Source organism: Ursus maritimus, unplaced genomic scaffold (assembly GCF_017311325.1).
Source record: "Ursus maritimus isolate PB19 unplaced genomic scaffold, ASM1731132v1 scaffold_34, whole genome shotgun sequence".
Taxonomy (NCBI): domain Eukaryota; kingdom Metazoa; phylum Chordata; class Mammalia; order Carnivora; family Ursidae; genus Ursus; species Ursus maritimus.
Genome location: NW_024426008.1, coordinates 22,913,690 through 22,933,715, shown reverse-complemented (window position 1 = coordinate 22,933,715; position 20,026 = coordinate 22,913,690). Strand labels below are relative to the sequence as shown.

The window sequence follows — 20,026 nt, the reverse complement described above, 5'->3', positions numbered from 1 at the left end:
ATTTGTGACAACCTAAAATTTAAAACTTCTTAAAAATTTCCATTTTCCCATGATTTGTTTTCTTTCTTTTCTTCTGTGTAATGTGGCTTTCGGTGTCCTTTGATTACTTGTGGAGGGATGTCTGGATGTTAACGTTGCACTTTGGTATAAATTCCCGATATTTTTACCAAAGGATTTTTTTTAAGGTTTTATTTATTTATTAGAGAGAGAGAGAGACAGAGAGCAAGCATGACCAGTGGAATAGCAGGCAGAGGGAGAAGCAGGCTCCCTGCTGAGCAGGGAGCCCGATGAGGGGCTCGATTCCAGGACCCCAGGATCATGACCTGAGCTGAAGGCAGATGCTTAATGACTGAGCCATCCAGGCACCCCGTTACCAAAGATTTTAATAAGTTATGCTTAATGCATATATATGTCTCCTGTTCTGTTGTGTTATTTTGGTATTTTATTGTTTGAATTTTTCTTTTTCATAAGAAAGCATGGGAGAAGGAAAGTGAGTCTGGCAGCCTGCTGAGCTAAAGCAGAGGTGGCCGTAGAGGCTTTTATGAGCATCATAGTTTTGCCAGCTGGGGCTGTACCTAGAGCAAGACACGGGCCCCGAGGAGTCGAGGGGACCTGGAAGTCTGTAGCTCTTTCTTCTGCCTCTTGGCTCATTGGCAGAAGCAGGCCCTGAAAACAGAGAGGAGCCCCACTCTCTGTGGCTAAGGACAGGCACGCTTGTATATGTCAGGGCTTTCTTAGGTAGAACAGAGGAAAGATCAGAGATGCTTCCTACCTGCTTTTCAGAAATTCTTACTGAACAGTTTTCAGCCTAAAAGTGACAGGCTAAAATCAGGGTATTGAATTTTTTTCCCATAGTTTATTTTTCTTTTCTTATTTGACCTAATCTTATGTTCAAACATATATCAGTGCAAACTGGCAAGTTATATTTCAGTGTTAATGAAGTAGAAGCAGGCCCATTTTGGTCTTATTTAATTCTACACAAAGTTTTAAAAAATTACACAATACCTAAATACTCCGACTATAAAAATTTAACAATAAAGTTAGATAAGAAAAAAGTTAAAAGCCACATTCCTCAACAACCTCTGACAATAATTACTACTAATAATTTGTTGTGTTTCTTTTTAGACATTTTCAGGTAGATGTATATGCAATGCATTTAGTGTATTCAGTGAAATTTAAAATACATTTATACGTACACACATATGAATGCATGAATGTACTCTATCTAGTATGTAATATATGTATGTTTAGTGTACGTATTGGTTGAATATAGTCTGCAACTTGCTTTTTAAAATTCAATATATCTTAGATTACCCTATGTTTTTCACATGACCAGAAATCCATCTGTGAGAAGGTTGCAAGACTAGTTCAAGGCCATGATGATTGGAGAACCTCGAGGCTGGGTGCGTGCCTGCGGGTTATAACTCAGAAGCTACTCAGATATGAAATGGAGGCTGTATGATACTCCTTTTCCTTTTGTCTACAGTCCTTGTATCGCGGATTGTAATTCTTAGTAGCATTAAAGTAGAATTGCTCCAAGAAATTTCACTTAGCCTCAGATGCATTACAGATCGGTCCACTAGTCTGTCCAACATCTGTGTGTTGAGGGTGTGCTTGGAACATGCCCCACACTGTGGTGCTGGTATCACGCCCGTGGTACCAGGCAGAACGGTGGCGTAGAGAACTTGCTCTGCTGGTTCTCCATACTTGATAATAGCGTAGGCAGCACCGTGGGGCCACAGGGGCCACATTTAGGTTTGCAGGGACCCATCCTTCACGTGGCTGGAATCCTTCATTTTTCATCTTGCAGCAGATAGTATTTTATTGTTTGATGTTTATTCACATCGCTCTCCAACACATCTATAGTCAAAAGACGTATTATGGGGGCGCCTGGGTGGTTCAGTTGTTAAGCGTCTGCCTTTGGCTCAGGGCGTGATCCCACAATCCTGAGATTGAGCCCGCATTGGGCTCCTCTGCTGGGAGCCTGCTGCTTCCTCTCTCACTCCCCCTGCTTGTGTTCTTTCTCTCGCTGGCTGTCTTTCCGTCAAATAAATAAATACATAAAATCTTAAAAAAAAAATACCTTGTCAAAAAAAAAAAAAAGACATGTTATGACCATTGTGTTGATGATACGAGAGCCTTAGATTTACCTATGGCTTTACTGCTAAAAAGGTCCAATGATTTGGCTTAGAAGCCACAGAGACTCCTCTGGTTCGAGTTTACAAAGATGGGAAAAAGCGAACGGACACAGGGGGGCAGCAGCGTAATCCTGTTTGGGAGCTTAGCGCTTTCTTTTTACCCATGTCTCAGATAAAAACCTCTCCTTTTGGAGAAGTCACGTCTGTTCAGTCCAGCTGTAAAATGCTATTTCAGTGGGCGCCCGTTCCTTCAATCAGACTTTGTTTTATACTTAGTTGTGGTGTTCACCAGGCATCAGCAGTAAAAGAACGCCTGCCTCAGATAATATGGGTTTGAATTCCTGCTTTGCCGTGTGGGATCCTAAGTGCCTCCTTCTCACAGAGCCAGTTTCCTTCTCTGTGCAGAAGGCGTCACATGAGACTTCATCATGGGAGGCAAGCTGTCAATTCTGATACGCTCTGTAAATGTTAGATTTTCAAAACAACCTTGTTACAAGAATGACTATTTTTCTCGAAGGCTCATTTGTTTTCCTTTTTTGGAGGAAGAGTTTTTCACTGATGGCAGTGATGATGTCCCTGTCTGAGCTTTAAGAACACTGATTTCTTCCAGACATTTCACCTGGCCTCTGAGAATTGCTCAGACTGTGTATACACTTAGTATGTATAACCGAGGCTCTTGCTGTAGCCTCCCCTTGCTGTGCTGACATTTTTACACTGGGTGGCTGTTTGGACTCTAGAACATGACCAAAGCAGAGAGAGAGAATTGAGACACATCAGCCTTTCAGTTCTTGTCTCCAATTTCGGTCTCTTTATTCCTGTGATTCCAAAGATCGGAGACGAGCATGCCTTCAATTTTCTGACCTCTTTGTTTTTATTTTAATTCTTGCTAAATACACGATTTATTTAGTAGCTGTCATGTTGGACACAGTGACAAGACCTGGCCAAAAACCTATGGAAGGAAAAAGGAGAAGCCCAGTGTGGAGAGCATCACACTGCATGTTTATTCGAGTAGGAGTGTATGATCGAAAACACATGACATCCAGAGACCAGGGTGGTGCTGGGACCTCTGCTGGGTTGGTGTCGTGGAGCGGTCCTGGTAACGGCAGGTGATGTCAGGCTGTGTGCTCTGCACTTTATATATGTCATGTGCCCTCCCAGTAGCCCCAAGCGGCAGGTACCATTATGACTTTTACGTTTTCCTGAAAAGGAAGCTGAAACTAGGAGATGATGTAATTTGCTCCTGGTCCCAGAGCTGGTAAAGGGTGGAGCAGGGTTTTGAACCAGCTCTGTCTGAACCTAGAAACAGTTCTTAACCAGTGTACTGCAGGCCTCAGGAGAAGGCTGTGTTCTGTTGGGCGAGGAGATTGTCACATCACTGCCCATTCTCAGGGTGCACTTGTGAGGTCTCTGAGTGGAAGAAGTCTCTCTGGCCAGCAGAGATGGGATCTCATGCCCATCACTGGAGCACCGTCAAAGGAGCCCTGATGAAAAGGAGGCCGGGATGAAGTAGAAGATCGATCTTAGAACTCCCCCCACCTTCCCACTGCCTCCCCGCCTTCCTCTTTATCATCAATGTACATTGTATATTCATTCGTGTAATTGTTTACCACTTGTGGACTGTAAGCTCCGGGAGGGCAGGAATTGTACCCGTTGTGTTCCCTGCTACACACCCAGTGTCTAGAACTCCCGGCACACAATAGGTCCTCAGTGCGTATTTCTTGAACGCATGAACGAAAAGAGATTGAAAAAATGGAGAAGATGTGATTGAGAAATGAATGAGTGGCAGGAGTTGGAAAGATTTTAGAGGGCTTTTCGTCTGTCTCCTTCTCTTACAGTGGTGGAAACTGAGTCTCAAAGAGGGTAACTAATGAGGGTAAGAAAGGGGGTGACTGAGCACGTAACGTAAGCAGAGCCTTAAGTTCTCTCACGTCATCTGCTTGGAGATGTACAACCAGGAGCCTGTACGTCGCCTCTCTTTTCTGACCGCCACTGAAATGTAGTTGTAAAATGTCCATCTTTAGGGGCGCCTGGGTGGCTCAGTCGGTTGAGTGTCTGACTCTTGGTTTCAGCTCGGGTTGTGGTTAAGGTGAAAGTTGAAAGATGAATGGGATCTCACCTGGAATGGGAAGGAAGAAAGGACATTTTGGAAGGACCAGCATGGGCTGAGGAAGTACGTATGCAGCGGAGGAGGGAAAGAAATAGACCATCAGTCCATGTGGCTAGAGCACATCTGAGATGAGACGAGAGGAGTGGAAAGACATGATATCGTGATGAAAAACAAAATGCATTCTTCTTGCACTTCGATCCTTGTGAGAACCCACGCATTTGTGTTGAGCGGAATAAGTAGGAAGACATTAATCCGTCACATTTGATAACGTCAGCAGTTTTGTACCGCTGATGTGCCAGAAATACACCCTCGTCAGAGTTCTTCTCAAAATCGAATGGCAGTCACAAAACGGTAAAGCTGCCTCATTGACTCTGGTTTCTTTTTCGGCAGTGCTCTGTATAGGGGCCACTCTGGGTCTGAACCTCTTGCGTAGCACCTGCTGTGTAGACAGGGAGGGCTCAGCTGGCAGCTTCTTCGTCCTTCAGCGCCGTGACTCTCAGTCCTCTTAGATGCAAGATCTTCTTTTGGCAATGAGTGTTTTGTAGCACCCCTTCGCCGTACTGAAATAATATTCGTGGTTTATATAACGAGCTTACACAAATCGCTGCAAGCAATACTTCTGCTGTAACAAAGCAGAAATAAAAGGAAAATGGTTTAAAATAAAATAGTTGTATCAGTACACAAACATTGAGCATAAGGAAGTATTTACATGTGGCATGATTTTCAAAATGTCAGTAGGGTCTCAGTAAAGATCCGAACCACGTACACAGTACACAGTAGCTGCATTCCTAAAAATTCGGTGTATTTTAAGATCATGCAAAGAAAGTGCTCCGTGTTTGTATGTAACAGTGAGGTTCCGGGCTCAGCCAATTATAAAATAGCTTCTCACCTGAAAGAATGTCTGTTATGACGTTAGAATGTTGTACAAGAGTGTCTTGAGTGTTGCAGGACACCTTAGCACCTCTGGCTCCTGCCCATGAAATGTCCCCACAAAATTTGGAAATGTCCCTGTGGCTGGTAGCAGCCCTGCTAAGAACCGTAGCTGTGACTGTTCTGTGGCCCATTGGGTTGCTGATATCCCTGCATCAGTGGACACGTTGACCCCCCCCCCCTCCCAGCTTATGCTGTAACCTTTGTGTGAACAGGGCATTGTCTGCCTTGTTCCTGTTCTATCCCTAGGCCTTGGCCCAAGATATGTCCTTAGAAAACACTGTTGAAGGAAAGGATGGGTGGATGCATTGATGGATGGACAGACGGATGGATGAAAAGAGGTTTTTCTCTTTGTTCTGTTTTGTGGAACAATCCTTTCACTTTTTCCTTCTTCTCTGTTATGACTTGGGAAAGCTTTTAAAAATGATCCATGAGATAAGAAGTAGTAGAATTCTTTTCTACGCCACCTCTTGAATAACAGGTGCTTTGATCAAAATGTCTATTTTTATCTGAGTGCTATTCTGGGCTGTCACCTGTCTAAGCTTTTATTTTGTTAAATTCGGGAATGTAGATCATTTCGAGAATGTAAATCTACTTTTGGCTTTTCTCCTTTCTTTCTAGTGTGGGAGGAGTTGGCCTGCTATGAAGAAAACACACGGGATTTTCTTTTCCCTGAACCCAAGCTGACACCTTCGCTCCCTGGGATGTGCAGGGAGGTGCTCATGAAGACGATTGCAGGTTTTCCAGTAAGTGGTTCGTGCCCAGCTGGACTTCTTGAGGCCCGGGCATTTTACCTCTGATAGGGCTTGTTCTCGGGCTGATCACTTCATGTGGGTTAGTACCCCTGTTGCTCTGTTGAGCAGCCCCGTTTAAATGCCCCATTCAAAATAGCAAATTATACTGATTCCCACTGCTGACCTGAGAGGTGGGGGGAAGGGTCTTAACCTAATCAGGCCAAATCTTTGCCTTATTCACACTGCCACATACTTACAAGGATGCTTTTCCACCTCCTCTTAATGCAGACTAACTGGAAGATTTGATACCTGTTTATTTAATCGTAGCTATTGTTTTAGTAGCAATAATGAAAGCAAATAGAGTCGTGATAGCAATAAAGTTGCCTCTCATTTCTTCTGAGGTTTCAGGTTTTCCTCTGGTGTGTTATTTTCCTCGTGATAGCTCTCATGTCAGCCAAGGCAGAAGTCACAGTCTCCACTTAAAGGAAGGGAAAGGGACAGAGGTTCACAGTGACACTACCAAAGGACCTTGAAATACACAGCGGTTATTCAGATAACAATCTGTTTTGGGGGCATTACCTGAACCCAAATTCAGAATATTTGTTTTGATGGTGTCTGTGATGGTTTCTAACTCCACGGCAGCTCTGACAATTTTCTCAACCTTTATGTTACTTGGGGGGCTTCTGTTAGAAGGGCCATAGCTTTATGAATTTAAAAAGCCTATTTAATCCTCACCCTTTCTCTTACTCCCCCATGAGTCGCTATTGTTGTAATTCCATAAAATGTTATCGCCTCCCGTTTTGTTGAGAGTACCGTGCAGAATATATAACGTGCAGAACCCTTGTTTCTGTGATGTTTATGATGACAGAACTTCTAGTTCTCGTATTTCAAGCAGCAGACATTCATCCAAAGTTGTCCTCATCAGAATTGCTAACGACCGTAACTTTAAACCCTCCCTAATCTTGGACGGTTTGGTGAGGATCACTGATACCATTTTCCCCTCAGAGATACTCTTCATCTATCACTTACATCCGTGGTACTCGTGAGAACGCTCGCCTTTATTATTTTCAGTTATTGGTCTATTGCTCTTCAGAAGCTAAAAGGATAAAAACTGGTGAGAATTGCGTGGCGAATACTCTTTACATTAACTTTGGTTTGCCTGAGTTTTCTGTTAAGTCAAAGCCATCCGTAAACACTGGGCTGGTATCCAGCTGGATATCAAGACGCGGACAAACACATGTTCTTGACTTCCCCCAAATGTCGTCTCTGTTTAACTTCATGAGCATAAGTGGGAAGAAGAACGTATAGGAGGTTGTGTTTACAGTCACTCATAAACGCAGGTAATCATCAGCAAAAGGGCTTTAACACTGCAGGCAAGGATCCTCACGCATTAGAGGTAAAGTATCAATGAAGTTAATGAAACTGTGTTGTAAACAATTTGTAAAAAGATAGAGGAGCTCAATTTCTCTAGAATGTTCTAGAAAGCAAAACAAAACCAGTCGCCACAGTTTTAATGATGACTGACATTTGTGTGCTCTCCAGATGCCAGGTCCTGTGCTGAGTTTGATACATGACTTATCTTGTTCAGTCCTCCTTAGCCCTGCAAGGTGGCTGCTATCCTTTTCCTGTTTTATGGTGGGGAAGCTAGCACAGGGAGTTCAAGAAGTGTGCTTGAAGCCACAGGGCTGGTGAGCGATGAAGCAGGGTTCTCATGCTGGCCTGTTGGACTTTAAAGTTTTCACTCTTGGTCACTGCGAGAGGCGGAGTGTCTCATGTTTATTTCAGCCCAGTGTCTACTTTCTCTTCATTAATATCATAGAACGTGAGTGTGGATTATGTGTGCCAGTCAGGCAAATCATTACTTCATTTATTTTCTCTTAAGTTATTAATTCATTTATTTCCTCCACAAAAATGTGACTTTTCTTTGTATTTCCATGTTTCACTTTATTTCACTTGACACCCTGATAGTTTTTTCTCCCTCTTCTCCTTGTCAAGGTCAAGAATTTTTTTGTTTTGTTCTGTTTGGGCTTTTTGCTAAATTTTAATTTTTTTTTAAACTGAGCTTTATGTCCATCGTGGGGCTTGAACTCACAACCCCAAAGATCAAGAGTTGTGTGTTCTACCGACAGAGCCAGCCAGGCGCCCCAAGAACTTTTTTTAATATAGTTTGTTTTCTTGTTGGGTGAAGACTGACTTTGTAAAGTAAGCAGAAAGGATATTATTATTTCTTAATTATTAACTCTTAGTTAATAATTTCATTTTTCCTTTAGTGCTATGATTGTAGAAAAAAATGTACTGTTAAATTCCTTTGTTGACCTGGCCATCATCACCCTCATCCCGTTGCTAAGGAAACTGGACAAGAGAGAGCCTGTAAATTTCAGCTCTAAAGTATTTTGCTGAAATCAGTATTGCTGTGAAAAAGGAAGTACGTCCCTCCCTATTGTCTGTAAGTCATTGTCATTAGTCAAGGTTACACAAGGCGAGCAAGAATGTGTTGCAGGGTGTGGATTTTGCAGGTGGGGCACGCTCTCTTCCTCTTCCTGTCCAGGCGAAGTGGAGTGGGGGTTTGAAGTCCGGCTAAGCAGCCACATATGCAGAAGTTAAGTGTGGACCCCGATGGTCTGGGTTCAGTCCCAGTTTTGTCGCTCAGTGACTGTGACTTTGGGTAAATTCCTTAGTCTCTGTGTACCTTAGCTTCCTCAGCTGTTAAATGGACTGATAACAGTACTTCCCCCACCAGGTTAAATGCGGGTTAAATCTACGTGTAGTGTTTAGCATGCTATCTGGTACATAGTCCAGTACATGATGTGAGCAGTTACGGTTTGTCCTACTGTCATTCAGGGGTCACGCAGCCTCCCCGAGAGGCAATGACACAGCGGCACAAGTCTGTGCCTCAAGTGGTGACTTATTCAGGCTCAGACAGCTGGGCCTCGGGGGACCTGGGATTCGGTACCCACAGGAGGTCTCGTGATTCCACCAGTAGCGCTGTGGACCTTGGAACTTCCCCCACCCTCCTCTTGGTATGGGGATTCTCCTAACTGGAGGTGAGGCTGCGCTGGCCACGGCCTTGTACACTGTTTGACCAGTGCCCCCCTGCATCATCTGGCTCTGCAGCAACGGGCCCATGTGTTTGCAAGCCCAGAAATCTTGAGTCACTAGTCCAGGCCGACCACTTGTATGGGCATACCGCATTCTAGATGCAAAAAAAAAAAAGGAAAAAAGAAAAAGAGAAGGAGCTGAGGATCTAGCCTGTGCCTGTAAGGACTTGTTCTGCAGACCCGACGAATGCACAGGAATGAACATGCAGAGGAAGGAATAAATAGGCAGGAAACAAGTGAACTCCTGGCTCTCCCGATCTCCAGCTGTATGACACCACCCCTCCAAGCCTGCTCCCTCCCACATAAAATGGGAATCTAACTGTGTGCTACCCAGGTTGTGTGAGGATTAAATGCGATCACACACGTGAAAGCCCCTTCCAAGACCTGGCACATGTAGAATATGTCAGTCTCCAGCCTGTAGGGCTTCAGCGGATGCAAGTCCTTCTTGGAAGTGCGGGTAATATGTTGTATGAATGAATATAAGCTGTGGGAGCCTGGAGGGGGAAGCTGCTGTGGAGGTGCCTGGAGGAGTTAGGGTGAGGGCAGGCTTTGAGAGCCAGCTGGGGTTCAGACAGGAAGAGAAGAAAGAGAAGGCACCCCCAGGACAAGGAGTACCTGGCCAGGTGGTGGAGTCGGGGGGGAGAGCAGAGCAGAGGGTCATGCCTGGGGTGTTGGGGGTGGGGATGGGAGCGTGCCTGCAGGTGACTTGATGAGGTCAGTTAGAGACACTGTAACTCAATCAGATCCAGGTCCTGTCCCTGTTTTGCCATTTATAAGCCACGTTGACCTTGGGAAAATTGCTATACATCTCAGGGTTTTTTTTAAGAAAGGTAACTATTTTTTCAATGACCACACAGTAAAATTGATATACAGTTCTTTGAATTTTAACACACGTGTAAATGTGTGGAACCACTGCCATGATCAGGATACGGAACTCTTCCATCAGCCCCAGATCTCCCTCCTGTTATCCCTACATAGGCGCATCCCCCCTCCCCTGACCCCAGCCATTGGTCTGTTCATCAGGGGACTAGAAGTTTTATGTTTTTCGAAAAGTCATGTAAATGGAATCATAGGGTCTGCAACCTTTTGAGACTGGCTTCTTTCACTTAGAAAAATGGCTTTGAGAGTCATCCGTGTGATTGTGTGCGTCAGAAGTCTGTTCTTCGTTAGTACCGTGTGTCTGTGTGCGTGTGCACATTGCGTGTGCGTATTATTCAATACGTACCCTTCCAAATAGGAGTACCAATCAATGAAACAAAACAGAATTTGGAAATAGACCTAATGAACATAAATATTTGGTATAATACAAAGTACATTTTCCAAAGCAAGTAGGTGGGGCAGGAGAACCTCTGTCTATCCCTCCTCCTAGATCATCTCACTCAATTCTGTGGTTCAGTGTTTTCAATAGAGTAGCTAACTGCATGAACCAGAATGCCCCGGTTCAGAGACCAGCCCTGCCATCCCCAGTGGTCAGGTTACATAAACTCTCTGTGTCTTAGTTACTCATCTGCAAAGCAGAGATTCTATTAGGATCCACCTCATGGGGTTGTTGTGAGGACTGATGGTCAGTATACACAGAGCACTTAGGTCAAGGCCTGGCGCAGACTGCCTGTTACATGGTGTGAGCTCTTCCTATTATGTATGTGTGTTATTTTTCAGCTTTACTGATGTGTAATCAACAAATATTGTATACATTTACGGTGTACAACTTGATGTTTTGAATTATTATTTCACGTCAACAATGTGAAATAATTGTCACAATCGAGCTAATTAACTTAACCATCACTTATTATTATTTGTGTACCTTTTTCTTTTCTTTTTTTCTTTTCCCTTTCCTTTCCTTTTCTTTTCTTTCCTTCCTTCCATCCCTCCCTCTTCTTTCTTTCTTTCTTTCTTTCTTTCTTTCTTTCTTTCTTTCTTTCGTGAGGATACTGAAGATCTCTTCTTGTAGAAAATTTCAAATTTGCAGTATAGTATTATTAACTATGGTCACATTGCTGTACATCAGATAGACCTCCAGAACTTAGTCGTCTTGCATAATCAACTGAAACTTCGTGCCCTTGAGCATCATCTCCCCATGTCCCCCATCCTCCATCCCCTGGCAGGCAGCGTTCTACTCTCTGCTTCTGTGAGTTTGACTACTTTAGATCCCGTACACCGTATTTGTCTCTCTGTGTCTGGCTTATTTCATTTAGCATGATGTCCTCGAGATTCTTCTATGTTGTCATAAAAGGCAGCGTTTCCTTCTTTTTAAAGGCTGAATAGTATTCCACCATATATATATTTGTTATGTACATATTTTAGGTAATATGTGTGCATTAGGCCAAGCACACAAAAAAGTAATTAGGTTATTACATGCTTTCAAGTTAGATGGGGTGGGCCATGAATCTATTTCCAATAATTTTATTTGCTTTTATGCTGTTTTATTTTTAGGGCATTGCTCCCAAAATAGAGTTTTCTACAAGGACAGCCATCAGAGAACGTGTGTTTCTGCAAAGAAACAGATTTCCTGTAAGTATATCCAAGAAGCCAGTGATAGAACTGTCAGGAATTTTCTCCAAAGATTTAAAGAATTTTAGCCCAAACTCAGTTACCAAGTTTAGATGCAACTGGATGAATAGAAACCTGGAGATTTATCACTAGGTTTGAATTTCTAAATTCAAACTATTTGCTCAGCCTATCACATTAGAGTGAGTGTGTTTGATATCTATTCCTCATGGTATAGTCAGTGGGGCAGGGGATATAAAAGCTAAAACCACAAGTTTGACGTAAGTAGGCTGGTTAGCTTTCTTATTACTGTTTCGTGACTTTTACCCTTGATCTTAGAATAATCGTGTTCCTTCTTTCTTTTGCTGAGGCTGTAGCTCAGAGTTGTACGTGTGTACCTCTTTGGTAACCATGAAGGGCCTTGGGGCATCCTGGAGCACCCCCTCCATTTCGCCGTCATGTTCAGCCCTAATTTCCCCATCATGCTGATTGCTCTCAGTGTTTCTTTTTACCTTATTGTACATAATTTTTAACCATTTAAAATCCTTTCTAGAACAATATGGAAAATGAATGAAGGTAATTTGTAAAGCTTCTTCAAGTGTTTTGCTTGTCATCCCAAATCTTGTCTGGTGTTGTGGAAAATCCTTCACAGTGTAGGCTGTGGTTTAAGGGGACTGAATGCAAAGGGTCACTAGTCTGTGCAAAGCCATCAGTCCTCTGGGCATCATATCTATAACAGGAGGCCAGTGATTAATTTTAAGGAAGGCATTGGCTGCTTTTTATTTAAAAAAAATTTTTTTTTAATTATTTACTTTAGAGAGAGAAAGAGAGAGAGAGAGCATGAGCAGGAGGGGCAGAGGGAGAGGGAGAGAGAATCCCAAGCAGACTGCACACTGAGTGCAGAGCCCAGTGTGGGACTTGATCTCATGACCCTGAGATCACAACCTGAGCCGAAATCAAGAGTTGGATGCTAACCGACTATACACCTAGGTGCCCCTGCATTGGCTGCTTTTTTATTTTCCCCTATTTACCATTTTCTCCAGTCTGGCATGGGTGCACAGTGATTTTTCAGTTTGTCTCTCTTCCACTCCGCCATTTTAATCTTGTTTGGGCCTCCTAATATATGTCTTCCATTAAGTGTTAACTTTTTATTTGTTTTTTATTTTCTAATTTTTAAAAAAGATTTTATTTATTTATTTGCTAGAGAATGTGTGTGTGAGAGAGAGAGAATACGAGCAGGGGGAAAGGGTAGAAGGAGAAGCAGACTCCCCGCTGAGCAGGGAGCCCAAAGCAGGGCTGGATCCCAGGACCCTGAGATCATGACCTGAGCTGAAGCCAGATACTTAACCAACTGAGCCACCCAGGTGCCCCAAGTGTTAACTTTTTAAAGTAATAGCTCTTATTGTTTTTTCTTATAACAAAAGTATTTAGTTTAAAAAACTAGAAAATACAGATAAGCAAACAGGACAAAATAAAAAAAATTGCCTGTCGTTCTTATTGTGTAGAGATGAGCATGACTCATTTTTTTGAGTATATTCTTCTGTACACACACACACACACACACATTATTTTCATGTTAAAAGATTGGGATCATGCAATACTGCATATGATTTTGTATCCTTTTCCTTTCTCACTTAATATGCCATGAACATGTTTTTCACATCCTTTTTTTTTTTTAAATTTATGTATTTATTTTAAAGAGAGAGAGAAAGAGCACAAGCAGCAGGAGGGGCAGTAGGAGATGGAGAGAGAGAATCTCAAGCAGACTCCACAGTGCACAGAGCCTGATGCAGGGCTCAGTCTCACAACCCTGAGATCGTGACCTGAGTGGAAACCAAGAGTCAGGCGCTTAACCGACTGAGCCACCCAGGCGCCCTGTTTCTCACATCCTTAGGTATTCTTAGGCCAGGCAGTTTTTCACGGCTTCATAGCTGGCTGTTGTATGGACGTACCATGATTTGGCCAATGGTTTTCCTGTTGTTGGGCACTTTACCGATACAGTAGTCAGAGGAAACAAACCACACCTGTTCTTTTAGTAAAAAGATTTAATTAATTAATTAATTATTTTTAAAAAGGCCAAACAGAGGTTGAAGGACTGGAGGGGACACTGAGGTGACAGATATAGTAACTTGAGGAAGCAGCTTCCATCCCTAGGCCTGGGGGAACAAGGGTCATCAAGGACATAGGAGCCTGAGGAAGAGACCCCACACAGGTGGGACCAGACCTGTGGGGAGGGGCTGCTTGCCTGGGTGCTTCCTCAGGGGTTCAGAGGTGGGGCTCTGATGAGTGGGACTCAGACCTCTGTGACGGACAGTGCTCACTGCTGGTGCATGTGGAGCTTAGAGGGAGGGTCCTGTGGGGTGAGTGGGGGACTCTGGCCGGCTCATGTTGGTAGATCTGAGTGAGGCACAGTGAGGCTCGGTCTGGGGTTCTTGGGGGGAAAACTATACACTGGCACCGTGTGCCTCGCTCAAGGTGAAGCCCAGTTGCTGGGGTGACGCTGAGGGAAATAGAACGCAGAACCAGGAGTGGGAGTCCTGGCTTCCTCCTCCCAGCTTGCAGCCTCCCTCTAGCGCCTCCTAGTGGTGGAGCCTCTACAGAACAGCTGGAAGAGCCGAAGGGTTTGCCCCAGTGCCCTAAAGCTGAGCATTAGAGCAAGGTGGGTTTGAAGTGGAAAGGAAATTGCTTACTCACCAGTATAGCTGATTTCTCTCTCTTTTTTAAGATTTTATTTATTAATTTGACAGAGAGAGACAGCCAGCGAGAGAGGGAACACAAGCAGGGGAGTGGGAGAGGAAGAAGCAGGCTTCCAGCGGAGGAGCCTGATATGGGGCTTGATCCCATAACGCCGGGATCACGCCCTGAGCCAAAGGCAGACGCCTAACGACTGCGCCACCCAGGCGCCCCTGATTTCTCATTTTTTGAATGGTTTTAAGAATGTCTGTAGCTGGGGTGCCTGGGTGGCTCAGTTGGTTAAGTGTCTGCCTTCGGCTCAGGACATGATCTCAGGGTCCTGGGATTGAGTCCCGCATGGGGCTCTCTGCTGAGCAAAGAAGCCTGCGTCTCCCTCTCCCTTTGCTCCTACTCGTGTTCTCTCTCTCTCAAATAAAATAAAATCTTTTTTAAAAATGAAAAAGAATGTAGCTATACACATATGTAATTATTTCCTTTAATGAATTCCTTGACGTGAAATTGCTGGACCCAAGCGTGTGCCAGATTCATCCCCCCCCATCAGTCATCTATCTGTGATGAGGGAGGGGTGTCTGATACCTTCCAACTTTGTCCTAATGCAAAAAATTTTCACTGTTTCTGGTTGAAATATATTACGCCCGCGAGTTATAAATACTAGTGATGTTAAGCTGAGCTGAAGAAAAACTAAGGAGAGAATACCCTTTCTTAAATTCAAGTGTGGCCAGTCTGAGATGCTCAGTCTTCTTCCTTAGTTAAACAAAGTTCAATTCAATACAGTTGTATTGTGATTCAATTTTTCTTCTTTTTTCTCCATTTTCCATTTTTAAAATCAGTGTTTTTTTGTTTTGGTTTCAGGAAGAAAGATATAATAAGTCAATAAGGCCTTTATCGGCAACAGATGGACCCAAACTCCCCTTAAATAATATGAAGACGAAGCCAAAGGAGAGTAATCTCAACAGACTGCCCCAAAGCATACAATCTCGCGCGCCCTCCCCCGTTTCTCCCCGGCGCTGCCTTCACGACCAGCCAGCTCAACTGAACCTTGGAAATAACATCAGGATCTCTGGGGAAAACAAACCTCCATTTGTAGTTAGACACGTGAGCCTAAAATTATTTTTCAGAGTCTGGAAGGGTAAAGGTGCGAATGAGGATAAGATACAGGAAGGTTGGGCCATAAAAGCAAATGGGTGATACTAAGTAAAGAGGGAATTCATTTTTTAAAAAGATTTTATTTATTTATTTATTTGACAGAGAGAGAGAGCGCACAAGCAGGGGGAGCAGCAGGCAGAGGGAGAGGGGGAAGCAGGCTTTCCACTGAGCAGGGAGCCCGATGCGGGACTCAATCCCAGGACCCTGAGATCATGACTTGAGCCAAAGGCAGACGCTTAACTGACTGAGCAACCCAGGTGCCCCGAAAGAGGGAATTCAAATTGAAAAATAACTATAATTAGATGAAGTTTGCCACCTTTGTCAGGAAAGTCATACAAAGATGTCTCGTGCAGAAGACTTGCTCAGTAAATGTCAGTCATCCCTATTTTTAATTTTTGAAAATTATTAATAGAGTGTGATGCCTGCCTATGACAACCTGCCAATTTTTATCCAGAAGGATCAGCGAACTGACAGGGGTAGAAGACACGCATAACAAAGGCTGCCATGTGCTCTGTAGCAATAAAAAACGAAAGCTTCATCAGTTTTACAGAAAACTGCTTGAGTTTTTCAAATGAGGTTGTTGTTCACTGGCAGGACAAATATGTCTGCAGGAAGAAGCAATGGTATGCCTACTCAAAGCCCTTCATTAAAGCTATCTTAGATTTAGCCCTCAGGGAGTAGCAGGTAAATGTAATCACACCAGCCTCCTTACATTGTTTTGCCTGTGAAAGTAATGGAAAATAGAGAAAATTTGTTTAAAAAAGTACCTGTTAGCTCACCAGCATGATAAAAATAAACATTTTGTTTAATTTAGTGCATTTCCGTTCACTTTTTACAATTTCATAAGGTTTTTCTCCCACAAAGTTGTAACTATCCTGGATATACAGACTAGTTTCTCAATAGATATGTGGTTAATATTACATTAAAAACATTTCCTATATCATGTTCTGGTTAATGACTTATTCTCCAAGAGTGCTTATAATTCCAGTGGTTAAATATGGATATTATTGTCAAGTTGATAACTTGGCTTAAAGTCACTGGTGGTGATGTTAGTGCATTAGACATAAGATATGAAGCATGGGCAGCCCCGAAGTGAGGGTGCTGTTGACTGGGACGACGGTACGCAGAGCTGGTTTGTAGGTTCAACAGATGTTATTTGGCTAAAAACTGTAGAATAGCTGTTTTCCTCGTGGTGACCTGGGTAAAAACGGCAAAAGTCTAGCAATCAGTCTTTAAACACGGCTTTATAAAAATATTATTGAATTGAATTGATTGGACAGTCTGCTTCATTCCATTTGAAAGAGATTTTTGTGAAATACACTGTAGTTGAGCAAGGCCTTTTGGGCTAAATAATCTTACAATCTTGGTAGATTTCAAAGGGAATAAAACTGGCTTGATATTTATTTTATTTAACAAATTATTGTACAGCCTCTACTATGTACCATTCTCTTCTCTAAATGGTCTATACTTATTAACTCTTATTTAGCCAGATTTCCTGATAGTATGTGATGTTTCTTTAAATAGAAGCATGAAAATTTAGAGGGTCTAATGTCGTGAAGACTGTAAATTTTAATCAATATATTTCTGGAAGTAGAATGAAGAGTAATATTATAACTTGCCTTCTTGAAATTAAAAAAAAAAAGAGAAATAAACAAGATTAAAAAAAATCCAGCAACTCTTTGTTCTAAATATTCTAGAGGAGTTCCTATTTCAAGTGGTTGGACCTGCTTACAGATTGTGTTGTCCAAATTCAGGAAAATAAGGTCATCTTCATTAAAATAGTACAGTTACACTATTCTTTTTTTTCAAGGTTCCAGACACTCAGATTGGAAGGGAGCGTGAATGGCTGAAACGTCAGCTGGTGATAATCCCTTGTCTTCAGGGAGGACCCCACCTAGGCCAATACTGCTCACTGTCTAGGAACATGAAAACTCTGTCCTGTTTTGAAGTATTTTGAAATAAACTTCACTTGCTCTTTTCTGGGCTCGACCCTGAACCTGTGGTTGGAATATAATTTATGTCCAACTTTATGCTGACCTTTCGGCAATACCTTCGTGTTTAAGCCTCAGTGAAATAGGGACAAACAGCGTCCCTTGTTGGGATAACATTTAATGTGCGTGGAGACTGCGATTTAATTCGTTCCCAGCCTCTTGTTACCTGCATGGCCCACAGTTGAGGGGGAGAAAGGCATTACAGGTAATGAGGAGAAGGTAACACAAGCAACGGTGGGTTCAAATCTTGTTTCTTCCCTTTCTTTCAGGTGGACAGCGCAAAGCCTTTTGGTGAGAATGTTTCAGAGTATCAATCCCGGAAGTCGAGAAGAAAACTTAAGTTTTCAAACTTGCCTTTTCCAGGGAGAAGAGGTACTCGAGTTTCTCGTTACCCCCGTACATCCCCAGTGGGAATGAACGCATCCTCCTTCTAAATCTTCTTTCATTCTGGGGCATCCCGAGTTTCTCTGGAAACTCGAGCCTAATTCTCAGGTAGCATCTAGCTGTGGAGTTTGCAGGGGGGGAGCTCCCCCAGAGCAGAGCCAGATGAGGAGCTGTCCCTTTCCCAGTTCCCCTTGCTGTTGACAGAGCGTGCTCTGAGTAATGCCCTGACCCATGTGCTCTGCTGCAGGGGCTCCCTGGCTGGGCCGGACACACAGGGGGTGGCTTGTGCTGGTGTGAACGCCCTCGGAGTCACCACTGAGAGCTCCCAGATGAGGCTTGCCGTTTCTCTAGATGGGAAGGAGTGGGAGCTTGGTGGAGATCAGGAGGGTAACACTTGCTTTACAAGATTCCAGGTCGGAGGAGGGGAGCCAACGCTACTGAAGCGAGGTTCAGTTAGGTTAAGGCAGGGAATCCCAACCGTGGAGGCTTCAGGACCCTTTTGCATTCGTAAATATTATTGAGGACCCCAGAGCACTTTTGTTTATGTGGATGAGATCTATTAATATTTAGCATGTTAGAGACGGAAGGTGAGAAATTTGTAAAATACAGGAATACACGAGCACACTTTCCATTAGCCATGCCGAGTGGTGATGTCATGACACATCATGTAGCTTTTGGAAAATTCCATTGTACGGTCATGAGAGAATGAGAAAAAGAGAACTCATGTCTTAGTGTTATTAGAACAGTCTTGACCTTGCAGATCTCCTGAAAGTTCTTGGTGACCCCTGGGGAGTTCCCTGGACCCACCATATGTTGAGAGTCACTAATGCCTCCCTTGGTGGCATTGTCCTTATGAATGAACTGCCTGCCCCATGTCAGCTCTGAAGGTCATGGCAGTGAAGTTCATCCATGCCTGAACTTGATCAGAATTCTTAGGCTAGAAATGCTGGCCTGTTTTCTTGACTCCTGGTGGAACTGGACCTAGGCCGTCCCTGACAACACGTTCCCTATTTTAGGCTTAAAGGCTTGTACTTTTAAGGGGCTGCATGGTCTCTTTTGGTAACTCAAGCCAGTGCTCTTGGATCATGGTGACTGTTAGCAGCCAAGCAAGGACAGAGTGCAGGGTTTGAAGCAGAAAGTGCTTTATCACCTCTGACATTTAATTTAAGTCTTTTGGATTGAAAGTCACCCACGTAGCCTATAAAAGCAGCACTGCCTTCCCTGTTACTGTAGAGAAATCAAGCAACAGCAAATGTCCTTTCCTGGCTGACATTTAATTTAAGTCTTTTGGATTGAAAGTCACCCACGCAGCCTATAAAAGCAGCACTGCCTTCCCTGTTACTGTGAAATCAAGCAACAGCAAATGTCCTTTCCCGGGGACGACACGTTGGGCTTAATGCTGGCTCTGTTACGACGGGGCTCTCATACATCACATTGGTCTCGGCCTCTTTGTCTTTTCTTAATCCTGGCAGGTGGAGAAGTGAGGCTCCAGAGAGGTTACAGAGTGTGCACAGGTCACACTCCCAGTTTTTGGCATACCTACATTTAGAGAAGACGTTTAGACCTCTGGTTTCTCAGATCCCTGGAGTCTCTGTAGCTTCCAAGCCAGACCTTTGCTTAGGTCACCTGTCAGCTCATTCATCCAGGCCTAAGGTAGAATAAAGCAGTGCTTCTCAAACTTGAATGTGCATTTGAATCACCTGGGGAATCTTGTTCAACGGTAGATTCTGATTCAGCAGGGCAGGGCCGGGATGGCCTGGGAGCCTTCTTTCCTTGCAAGTCCAGGTGATGACGTGGCTGGTCCATGGACTGCACTTGGAGCGCAAGGGAACGAGGGCTAGCCCCTTGTGAAAGGGAGTGCTCCAAACACTGGCAAGGGGGTTTCTAGGCAACAGGCAGATTTGTGGCTATAGTTGAAAAGGGCCTAGCATTGCCAGCCCCCTGCTCAGCTGGGAGTTGGGGAGAAGACAGCTTCTGGGACAAGACAGACAGACACACATGTGCATGCCCAGAGGATGTGTTGATTGCCAGGCTTGAAAAAGCCCTTTTTGTATCCTCCTTCTTAGGCCAGTGGCCTGGGGGAATCGGCGATCCACGAAAAGCCTCTTGTCACCGCCTAAGCCCCAAGCACAGAGGGGGAAGGCACGGTGGCCTTGGCATAGCCTTGCAAATACTCATTCCAAAAGCATTTTTTTTTTTCTGAATTTGGAAAAATCCAGTTGAGTCTTAATTTTGCCTGTGTGTATTTATCGCTTCACTTCCTAGTCATTCTTAGATCTCCTTATGATTGTTTAGGGTAATCACCATGATTTGCACT

The 20,026-nt window shown here is 43.7% G+C and overlaps 1 protein-coding gene across 7 annotated transcripts in view; it reads left to right on the top strand.

Annotated features, from left to right (window-relative positions):
- SPATA6L (spermatogenesis associated 6 like) overlaps positions 1-20,026 on the top strand; it is a 48,835-nt gene that overhangs the window by 14,224 nt on the left and 14,585 nt on the right. For 6 of the 7 annotated variants that reach the window (XR_568706.2, XR_005831855.1, XR_568711.2 and 3 more), the window contains 4 exons: positions 5,797-5,921; positions 11,441-11,518; positions 15,041-15,283; positions 17,595-17,697. Coding sequence is in view for 1 of the 7 variants with exons in the window: in XM_008690920.2 (XP_008689142.1) it covers positions 5,797-5,921; positions 11,441-11,518; positions 15,041-15,283; positions 17,595-17,697 (549 nt within the window). In the remaining 6 variants the exon portion in view is untranslated. The remainder of the gene's footprint in view (positions 1-5,796; positions 5,922-11,440; positions 11,519-15,040; positions 15,284-17,594; positions 17,698-20,026) is intronic. The other variant, XR_005831856.1, reaches the window with a different exon arrangement.